The sequence below is a fragment of the Coenobita brevimanus genome, chromosome 40 (assembly GCF_032717465.1).
Source record: "Coenobita brevimanus isolate Jiangsu-jjx chromosome 40, ASM3271746v2, whole genome shotgun sequence".
NCBI lineage: Eukaryota > Metazoa > Arthropoda > Malacostraca > Decapoda > Coenobitidae > Coenobita > Coenobita brevimanus.
Genome location: NC_136993.1, coordinates 3,350,985 through 3,363,045, shown reverse-complemented (window position 1 = coordinate 3,363,045; position 12,061 = coordinate 3,350,985). Strand labels below are relative to the sequence as shown.

Below are 12,061 nucleotides of genomic sequence, written 5' to 3'. Positions count from 1 at the left end.
ACACACCCCTCTCTCACATACCTCTCCACTGCATCCCTCCATCTCATCCTTGGCCTCCCCCTCCCCTTCTACTGATCTCTCTAAAATCGCAGACAGGCAAATTAAGTTCATCGGTATCTTTCATTCATTCAGCATATACATTTTTATATTAATTCAACAAAGACTTCGCGATTAAGTTAGGATATTATCGCCTCGTATCTTTACTTATCTAATCCATCCACTCCTCCATCACCCACCTAATCCTTCATCTGCTTAATCCAGTAATCCGTCATTCGGTCAATCCCTCGTCCGGTCTGAGTCGGTCTCCGAAAATTCACTTTGTACTCCAATCTTATCTTTCAATGAATCAGGGAAGGATTACACTTCAGTCAGGATTCATTCATGACCCAGTTAACCCTCTCAAGGTATGCTCAACTCTCGTATCCTATTTCAGTTTACACCAGAGGATTACATGACTGTTACCCCTCTCATGGTAAGGTCAACTCTAGTATCCAATTTCAGCTTACACCACAATACCACACGATTACATTACTCAGTTAGGCTAACCCTCTCATGGTAAGCTCAACTCTCTTATCCTATTTCAGTGTACACCAGAGGATTACATTACTCTGTTACCCCTCTCATGGTAAAGACAACTCTCCTATCCTATTTCAGCTTACACCAGGCGATTACATTACTGTTACCCCTCTCATGGTAAAGACAACTCTGGAATCCTATTTCAGCTCACACCACCCGATTACATTACTCAGTTACCCCTCTCATGATAAATACAACTCCCGTATACTATTTTAGTTTATACCACACGATTACATTAGTTACCCCTCTCACGGTAAGGTCAACTTTCGTATCCAATTTCAGCTTACACCAAACGCTTACATTACTCTTAACCCACTCATGGTAAAGACAACTGTTGTATCCTGTTTCAGTACACCTATCCAGTTTCAGTTTATATCACACGATTACATCACTCTGTTAACCCACTCATGGTAAAGACAACTCTCGTATCCTATGTCACCTTATACCAGACGATGACATGGCATTTTACAGAACGCAGGGCTACAGTACGTCTTACCTGCCACTGAGCCACGTCAAATAAGCTGCAAAAGGACGAAAATCTGGGCCAAGGTGAAAGGAATGCAACACCCCCCACACAACACCCCATCCTCTGTACTCTATTCAGTCTACTATCAACAAGGCATATTACAGAACGCAGGGCTACAGTACGTCTTACCTGCCACTGAGCCACGTCAAATAAGCTGCAAAAGGACGAAAATCTGGGCCAAGTTAAGGTGAAAGAACAACACCCTCCACACAATACCCCATCCTCTATACCTTAAGCCCTACATCCCCGCTCTAGGCCATTCCATCCCACTCATTACTAGGTCCATTGGGAACTTGCGTGTAAGGGAGGGGGAACGGCACACTGAACTCTATTTTAATGGTGCAAAAATGGGAGTGGGGGAGAATGAGTATGACTGTAAGGATCATATAAAAGAGGGGAATTACAGTGGGCAGGTTGATTCCATACTAAACACACACACACACACAAATGCTCACTCTCACCTTAACTAGTGTGTGTGTGTGTGTGTGTGTGTGTGTGTGTGTGTGTGTGTGTTCCTTTTAACCCTACTCATCAACCTCTACCTCAAACCACTATCAATCTAACCTCCCCATCATTTATATATACAGAAGACAAAATGAGGTGGCAATCAGATCACCAAGCTACTGTAATCAGGCATAAATAAGATTAACATTTTAGATTACGCTAATGGTTAAGTAGCACATAATATAGCAAACCTGAATTAATACGAATTTTATCTATCAATCTTCCCAGCACACACACACCGTAAAATAAGCTGACTGGAGTGAAGCCTAAGATTAATTTTTATGAATTAAATTAGTAAGTACGCAGCTCATAAAAAGACAATAGACCAGACTCAAGATGCATTTTATCTATCAAATTTCTTAACTAGTAGATGCTGTAAAATTAGATGGCTCTGAGATGTATAAAATAGTGATCAAAAGTATCTATCTATCTATCTATTGCCAGACGCCATAATCCTGTAAGGGGTGGCCATATGACTGAGTTATTTGTATTACAGGGAGGGGCACTAACCCTCCACCAACCCACTTGTTGACACGTAGGGAGCACGTATGGTTTGGTTATATGGTTACCACCCAGCGTTGTAAATGGTTTCTTGGCTTACAGGAATCAAAACAAAGATTAATATTTAGGATTAGATTGAAGGATTGAGGTCACAGTGAGAGAGAACCATGGTTAGTATCAATTGTAACTTCCAAACAAGCAGTAGGAAAAAAAAAGGGGGGGGGGCATATGCTGCAAATAATCCTGATGTTCATGTACTGGGACTGAACTGAGAGAGAGAGAGAGAGAGAGAGAGAGAGAGAGAGAGAGAGAGAGAGAATCCTAATGTTAATATACTAGCACATAACACACACACACAGTTCCTGAAGTCTGATCAATACATAATGGAAAAATCGAACCATCTGAAACATTCACAGGTAAGGATCGGGGCTTTTCACTGTACTTCACCAGCTGTCAATATTCTTCACACTAAAATGGGAAGACAGTTATTTCTTTGACTATACACAGGTTAGAGACGCAAAAGTTAAGGTAGAAGAATAAAAATACTATCAGACGGTGGGTATTGGTGCCCTGAGGTGGCCAACTGAAGAGTGATAATGACTTCGTTCTATCAAAAAAGGATTCACTCTGAAGCCTATTATTGGATAGGATAGGTGATGGTCATGTGGAGAGGACATACACACCTGCCTGCTCTATCTCTCTCTCTCTCTCGCGCACACACACACACACACACACACACACACACACAGATTCATAGGCTACCTCACAAGAGAAAGGGGCGGCAAGGTGTAATAATCAAAACAAACTTCATAGGAAGAGGTATGTAAAATTAATGTACACAACACAGAACGGTAAGATGTAATAAACACAATACATCGCTTAGGAAAAGATGTGTAATATTAGAATGCTTTAAATAACACAGAAAAAAAAAAAGGTGTAATAAGCAAAATAAATCGCTAACGAAAAGGTGTGTAATATACGAATGATTTATATAATAGAAGAGAAAGCAAAGGTGTAAAAGGCAAAATAAATCGCTAAGGAAGAGGTGTTAGGAAGCTCCCTTAACCGATGAGAATTAGGACTATAATCTTCACAACTCCCTTACCAAGCACATTATTTTTGCCCAATACGTAGAGAGAAAATTACTGCATTGTCTGTCTCCCCCTCTCTCTCTATCGGACTCAAACAACTGCTTGCCTTGACCTGGTAACTTCATTCATCGCTGGCTATAGTTACTGGCCAATTATCTCCATCCACTCACTCGATGTAGTTCCAATGAGAGTCAAAGGTCAAGGTCACTGGAGAAAGCTACGGTACCCCAATCACTGAATTTCTATAACACTATTTAAGCACAAATTTTCATAAACACATCGGTCCAAAGAGAGAAAAATAATACTAGACACTTTTGAGTAATTTCAGCCTAGGACAATTTTCTATCAACATATTCTATCACTCTAGGACATAGTAATAGTAATATCAGATTTGGGGGAAATTTTCAAACTACCAGAATTATGTACTAGCGGCACACAGACAGACAGACAGACAGACAGACAGACACACACACACAAATACACACAGACAGAAATACACACACATTCCTTTTCAACCTACCGGTACCTCAATTTTCCCCATCACTTGCAGTCGTAAAAAAAACTTAGGTGCAATAAGGTAAAAGACTCATTGCAATCAACAGACCCCTTCGTGCAACACTTATGCAAATGACTACCCCCCTTCAAAGGCAATGCAAGCTCAATGATCCCAGTTGCAGCGCAGTTAACTTAATATACACCCCCATAAAGTTTGTATATATTTAACCACAATGCTCACAAACACGCAAAAAAACACACACACACACACACACACACACACACAGCTTTATTATTTTTCCATCTCACAAACACGCAAAAAAAAAAAAAAAAATCTATCACACACACAACTTCATTATTTTTCCATCTCACAAACATGCAAAAAAATATATCCATCACACACACACACACACACACCTTCATTATTTTTCCATCTCACAAACACGCAAAGAAAAAACAGTAAGAGCTAGAGTATAATTTTTTCCATCTCAAACACGGACAAAAAAAAAAAGAAATCCCATCTCACAAACACGCACATGAATATAAGCTACAGCATGTTGTTTTTTTTTTTCCCCCAAACACGCCCAAAAAAGTTACCGTACAGTATTTCTCCATCACACACACACACACACACACACACACACAGTATCTTTTCTTAAGCCACAACAATGTCTATTCACTTTAATTTGGTGTAAAATCTTCGTCCTTTTCCAGCCTATCTTCCCTATGGCGAAATAAGACAAATAAAACCGTCTTCTTCAGCTTAATAAAATCGTCTGGTAGTAGCAAGAATAAACAATTAAGGTCGGTACGGAGGGGGAGGCCTAGGATGAGATGGAGGGATGGAGTGGAAAGGTATATGAGAGAGAGAGGGGGGGGGTGAGCTGGGAGCAGGGCAGTGAAATGGCGGGGGACAAGGCGACACGGAGGCGATTTGTTTGTGGCCACTCCTTACGGGATTCAGGCGTCTGGCAATGGATGGATAAGAAAAGACTAATAAAACCACGATATTAAATGGAAAACTCGAAGCCATCATAGACACGCAAGTTTGTACAGTTACCGTAAGGCTCTCGTTAGGTTTCGCTACGTTTTAATTATCTTCAGACAAAACTGGAATTACAGATCATTCACCTTTTTCTATATGAACGGACGAAGGAAAAACGAATTACATAAAAATACTTGAACTCCGGGAAAAAAAAAACTTCCATACACCCGATTACAGGCGTCCTCCATTCATTAGAGAGAGAGAGAGAGAGAGAGAGAGAGAGAGAGAGAGACGAACTGCTGCAGGCTGAAGTTTGGGGAAAAACAAGATCACAAATAAATGAGGTAAACAATCAAGGGTAAATAAAGTACACAAACAAGGTAAACAAGGTCAGAGTAATCAAACACGGTAAAGGTAAACAACGTAAACAAGGTCAGAGAAAACAAAGATAAGGAAAAAACAAACAAGGGAAAACAAAGCAAAAAGCAAGAGAAAACATGGGAAGCAAACAAGGTAAAGGTCAGGGTTAACAAGGTAAATAAACAAGGGAAAACGAGCTAAACAAGGTAAACAGGCAGACCCACATTTACCCCCAGCTAGGTTATAAGGGCCCGAGGCTAGTCAACCACAATACACGACATTCAAGGGAAGATCACAGGTACAACCCCCAGGCAGCATTACATCACCCAAACCTCTCCGGTCATCTCTTAACCTCTTTGATTTCTTTCTTTTAATTATCTCTCTAGTAGTTTTTCCTACAATCTCCTCCCCAGTCACCTCTTAACCCCTCTGCTTTCTAGCTTTAATTCTCTCTCTCTCATTTTCTCTTCAATCTCATTTTTGCTGCACTGACCCTGACACACTTTTGAAATGGTGGGGTTCGGAAAAAAAATCCTTAATCAACCCATACACTACCAAAGTTAATAAAAAATAATGTCATATAATCCGTGAGAACTAGGATTAAAATTCAAACAAAACCAATCAAAACAAATTAAAAATGTAGTCGTATCAAAGAGGTATAAACAAAGACGCACAGACGCCTCTTGAAGACTCAAACCCAGGCGTGCGACCCCGAAAAAGTCTATGGTATATAAATAGAACAGGATGCAGGGCAATGTTTACAAGTCACATCCTTGAGGCTCGACCACTTGACCACTCTTCACCTCCCCTCCCTCCACACACACACACACCCTCAGACTCACCTGACCACATGACTCACCTGAACTTACCTAGACTAACATACAATAACTTCACCTGAACTTACCTAGCCTAACACACAAGGATATAACCTCACCTGAACTTACCTTGCCTAACACTAAGAAAATGTCCTCACCTGAACTCTACCCAAACGTACAAAAAATATCCTCACCTGAATTTACCTAGCCTAACACACTAATACCTAACTCACTAAGGAAATAACTATCTTGGCAATGGGAACTTGTCTAATGCATCAATAATATACCTAACTCATTCAGCAAGAAACAAAGGTAACTACTGTAGCCTATACTCAAAGAACTAACCTAACTCAACATAGAACTGGTTACCCTCACAAGAACTAACCTACCTCACCTGAGAGAGAATTAAGCTGGGGAAATGTCTACTACAGCCTACCTAACCTGAGAACCAGCCCAACTCTACGAAACAGCCTCACCTTGGGAACTAGCTAATTTAGGAACTAGTCAAACCAATCCTGGAACTAGCAATACTAACCTGGGAACTTGTCTAACTAACGTGAACCAGAACCTAACTTTATTCGGAAAACTAACCTACCTTCCCTCAACTAGGATACGATCTTTCACCTACGGACCTATAACTCCCAGGTACATGACTCACCTTACTCTTATAAACACCTAAACACCCTCAACATATCCTACTTCACCTGAGAAACCAATTAACCCGGGCGAACGACTCACCTTGGGAACCACCCGAAGTCGTCCCTGTCGTCTGGGTGTCGTCGTGGTCGTCTCAGGGGCAAACGTTGTCCTGGTTGTTGCTCTAATTGCTCCATCTTGCAACGTTTCAATCACCCGCATTAGCCTCGTGGATTTCTCGATCATAGTATTGCTCGGTCTCTCCACAGTCCTAAACTAAATCGCCTCAGAAAATATGAAACGAACGTGAATTTTTCTGTTCTAGTACTGTTCAGAATCTCAAGTTTTTTTTTCCTTTAAACTGGTTCACAAAATCTTAAACAGGCTTATATATATATATTTTGTTCTGGTGGTGATCATATTCTGGAGTGTTTTCTTTACTATATAGGTTTTAAAATGTTCAGACTTCGAGCTGGTTACTGAATTAATAAATGATTTGTTGTTCACTATCTCGACAGCCTTTCTTTAATATAACTTCACTCAAATATCAGTAGTGGCTTTCTATTATAATCTAAACTGGTTCCAAATTTAATGGACTGGTTTATCTTGCAGCTTTCACGAGTATCTCAATGTTCATCTTATCCAATTCGGTTTACAAAATAAGAAGTCCAATTTGCTTGTTGCTGAGACTGCTTGTAATATTCCCCAATGGATCTACACAGTCCTTTCCAGTCTGTTTCAATAATCAATTACCGGGTACCTGCTGCTGCTTATCTTTTTCCTATGCATCAGACTTTCCTAATTTAGACTGGCTCACAATAAAGGCTTGTTTTTTACTTCTCTCGACTGTGTCACTCAATTTTACAGAATCCTATGCCAATCTCTGTTTAATTTCGTATCTATGGCCAATTCGAATTTTGCGTGCAAGCTAGCAAAGAATAAAAATGTCTGCTACACAAATATTTAGTCACTTAAAATTCTAGTTCACATAATTCACCAGCACAGACAAAAATAGCTGTTAGTTTTCATTTATAAGCGCCAAGAATGATGGTCCAATATGCAACACCAAGTTTCATTTTAATCAATAGAACGTTGCAATATCCCCGGAAACTTTATATTTTACCGAGTTTCATTTCCCTCATCTGTTTCCACAAGGCTTCGTTTTCCATATTCCAACGTACTTTCTATATTCATCAATGCATCACTTAAACAATCCGGCATATCAGGCAGATCTCCCAGTTATCTGGATATGCACTTCTTCCTTAATGCTCTCACAAAAACCAATATACAAGTCCCGTTAGAGCATTATTTTAGGGGTCTGAATTTTTTGCTATTTTCATTCCCTCATCCTTTCGTCTTTTCCCAGACTCCCTTCACTTTAACAGACTTTATTGGTGACTCCCCTAAATTAGACTTTCAAGAAATATAGCCAATTAAGCATGCATCATTCAGTCCCGTTTTAACAGTACTGCCACAATCCAGTTTCGGCTGCATCCATTATCCTCATCATCTGGTCTTTTTTTTTTTTTTTTTTTTTTTTTTTCCCCTCCAAACTTCAATTTTATTTTCACTCACTTTCTAATCTTGGTCCCATTTCTAACAGCTGGGCTTATACATACACAAGATTCACTGTCTCCGTTTTTACAGTATTTACAACTTTTCATTCCTTCGTCTTTTCCTGAACTGTTTATTTCAACCATTTTCTTTCACTTTCTCTTCTTTGTATTGGTCATTCATTCCTCTGAAGTGGACTTTGATTCATTCCTATTCAATGTCAACAGCTATTTTCACTGAAGTATCACGTTTCCATATTATCACTTGGCATTATTTTCCTTACTGCATAATTTTCCACTCTTCTTAAATTTCCTCAGTGGTTTCTTTTAAAAAATCACGCAAGTACAAAAATCTGCCCGTCCATCAAATTTCACGGTATTCTCACCACTTCGTCTTTCCCAAAATTCTTAACTTCATCACTTCCTCAATGGCTTCTCAAAATTTCACACAAGTACACAAGTTTCATTTTAAGCTCAATTTCTCTCTCCTCTCTTCGTCTCTATCCCAAACTTTCTTCCCGCAACTTTTCGCCTCATCTTCCCTCACTTCCTCTTCTTGGGTCTGGTCAATGGTTCCTCTAAGGTGGACTTCTTCTTGCGTCCTCTCATCTTGTCGCTCCTCCCTGCTGTCGTGAGATGAGAGGAAGGACTGATCCCCACTTACATTGCCTTACCGAGCAATGAAGGCGACCATTCACCAGCCTACTTCAACTCTTCCCTCGCGACTCTCCACTAGAACTCATTATACCTCGGTCCAGTTTGTAAATACACGCATTTCTAAACACATCATGCACTGGGGTTCCCTCTGGAAGATGATCTAGGCCAATATGTCACGTGCAACGACCAAAATTTGAGGCTACGAACTTTTCTCCCTAAGTTCAGCCAGCCAAGCCAAGCATATTCAGGGGTGTCTCGGAGCGCTGTCACATACACCCTCCCCCTTCGAGTTCCACCAACACACTGACGGACTGGGGATGTTTCGCTGCCTCTCCGTTCGTTCCCCCTCCCCTTCCCCGTCTCGTCCCCGCCTCTCCCACCCTCCCAGTAGCTCCCGGGGATGTTGGGAAGGGGAGGGAGGGGAAGAGGCGTGGGGAGGGAAAGGTGAAGGGAGAGAGGTTACTAAGCGAACAGATTACAAAAGAAAACTAAGAAAAAGCGTAAATATGGGGGGGGGGGAGTCTAAAGAAATACAAGACGCAGAGAACGATGAGAAATGAAAAGAATGAACGAAAATGAAAAGCGCGAAAAATGAGATTTCGAGACATGGGTACGCTTGGTTACTGAGCGAGGTTATGGTTGAAAAACTGTGGAATAATTCTCTCTCGACGGAAGATCTGTGCTGGGAAGACTAATACGAGAGAGAGAGAGAGAGAGAGAGAGAGAGAGAGAGATGGGTACAGATGGTAGTGATAGAGTTGAAACGCCATAACGGGCTGGGATTTAGCTGTTAAATTTTCCTCGCCTCAAACACTGCAACCGACCACTGAGAGAGAGAGAGAGAGAGAGAGAGAGAGAGAGAGAGTTACGCGAAGTGAGAGGCACCCAGACAGGAGCAGGGGAGTGAAAGTGAGAGAGCGAGTGAGTGAGAGGGGGAGAGAGCCAAACTGAGCAAGATTAGAGAAAGCGAGAGAATAAGCCAGGACAGTAAGCGAATGAGATGAAACTGGAACAAGAGAGAAAAAAGGTGAGACAGAAAGAGCGAGTGAAAGCTGAACTACAGGGAAGGTTGAGTGAAGCAGGAAAGATACGAAAGGGGAGAGAGAGAGAGAGAGAGAGAGAGATGATAGATAGATGGACATGAGGAGATGGACCAATGAATGGACCAAAACATAGTCCATCGTGGCACACCTTAACAAATCAACCCCTCCATTGCTATCTATCTATCTATTGCCAGACGCCTTCATCCCGCAAGGGGTAGCCACAAACAAATCGCCTCCATGTCGTCCCACCCCCAATTGCAATATCTTAAAACAATTATTATAGTAGCAGTAGTAGTAGTAGTAGTACGGGGAGGAGGAGGAGGAAGAAGAGGAGGAGGATCGTTAAAACTAAAACCATACACCCAAGAAAACTATCAACGAAGTACCAAATGCTCTAAACAATAACTCTTGCTATCGAAGGTAAGGAGGGACAAGATCCAGAAAATTACGGAAAGCACAGAAGCACGACAAATCACCATCTTACCCAGTCAAATTAGTGACAGAAAATTCATATATCCATCCAGTATCCCCTTTTCACTTCCCTTCTACACCCATTTATTTTTAATTGTACTATGTGTAATTACTGAAAGGAAGGAGGGAATGAGACAGAAATAAGAGGGAAGCATAAAGACACGAGAATTGTCACCAGCCTACCCGGTAAAATTAATAGAAATATATTGATGCTGTATCCCCCTCCCTCACACACACACACGAACATAATTATTCTCTCGCAACGCAAACACACGCCTTCTCTCTCTCAACACACACATTCTCTCTCTCTCCCCCCCCACACACACCAATCGATACGTAACCCCCTCCCCTACCCCTACTTAGTCTGCCTCCATATAATATTAAAATCACCCTCGTCAATAGGGCTGACATTTTAATTCACTCGCGTCCGGAATCATTTTACCAACACTGGGTCGAAGGATGGTGGATTTAGACGACTCCCTAGCACTTTTCCCTCAGCGATTGGAATTTCTTTTAATAACTCTAATGTTCGGTTCTGTTTTATCGTTTTAATATGGGGTTAAGAGAGTCCCTACAGTGTCGTCCTCTGAAATGATCTGTATTTTCCACTTTCTTGTATGTTGATTGGGTTTAAAGTTTTCAGTCACCTCTTTGTACTCAGTTTTGCATAATACGCCTTTGTGTTTCCATTATATTATTATCTTTTTTATATCAACACAGCTCTACAATACTAGGGAATACAAGATTGCCACATGCCGATATAACTACAGAGGCAAAAGCAAGTCATTAAGATCTTTTAGTTCATGAGATTGCTGTCCTAAGGGGTGAAAATGAAAAACAATAATCTAACCCAGCTAACAAAAAATACAAGGCTATACTAAAAGATGTCATTCACTTTAACTTGGCCCAGATCTTCATCCTCTTGCAGCTTATTTCACGTAGCTCACTGACAGAAGACAATTTGGGGGCTCTACATCCCTTCTGTCGCATTTCTTCGTTACTAAGATCAAACTGTAGTGTTAATCTATTGTTATAACTCTGCATTCAAGACTGGGGGAAGGCAATTTTAGGTCAAGGTAAAGTGAACAGCGTATAGTTTGTGATGTTTGTAGTTATCATTTGAACAAGAAATCTTACTGGCATAGCTTAAAAAAGTATGAATATAGCACTTGGTTGTGAACAGGTTGGTTATGAGGGAAGATAAATATAAATAAACAATCTTGAAAAATGAGTAAGCTGAAGAATATGACAAAAGTGCTTTGTAATTTTGGGTGAAGATAGAAGTCAGCTATCTCAAAAAAGGTCTACTACAGAAAGTTTATAAATATGGGTAGTGGTACTGGAGTGTTGAGCAGCAATATATAAAACAAAACAATATAAACAAAACATTATAAGGCTAAAATATCAACAAAGTCTAAGAAAATGTTACCATGCAAAACAGAGGTGGCCGCGCGGTACGACAATTCCTCCCGCCATTCATTGTCGCGCGCCAGCCAGACCCTCCCCCCAACCCCCCCCCCCGGCTCCCCGCTGCCAGACGCACGACCCCCGTCAATTCTTTTTATGGGGGATTATACGGTGCCGGGTAATGACAAGGTCCCGCTGTGGCTGTGAGAGGAGGGACGCCGCGGAGATCAGAGGTGGATGCGCGCGGTCACTCCCTGCCTTCTCCATTACTGCCCTCTTTGATGTTATTATGCCATAGATTTCTGTCACTGATATTTCCTGGCATAGATTTCTGTCGCCGATATTTCCTGACAGATTTCTGTCGCCGATACTTCCTGGCATAGATTTCTGTCACCGATATTTCCTGGCATAGATTTCTGTCACCGATATTTCCCGGCATAG

The 12,061-nt window shown here is 41.1% G+C and overlaps 1 protein-coding gene across 1 annotated transcript in view; it reads right to left on the bottom strand.

Annotated features, from left to right (window-relative positions):
* The window catches only part of LOC145397249 (uncharacterized), a 329,696-nt gene extending 323,010 nt beyond the window's left edge, over positions 1 to 6,686 (bottom strand). Inside the window, exon 1 of the mRNA XM_080270445.1 lies at positions 6,592 to 6,686. Coding sequence (XP_080126571.1) covers positions 6,592 to 6,686 — 95 coding nt within the window. The remainder of the gene's footprint in view (positions 1 to 6,591) is intronic.
* Positions 6,687 to 12,061: the final 5,375 nt, after the last annotated feature.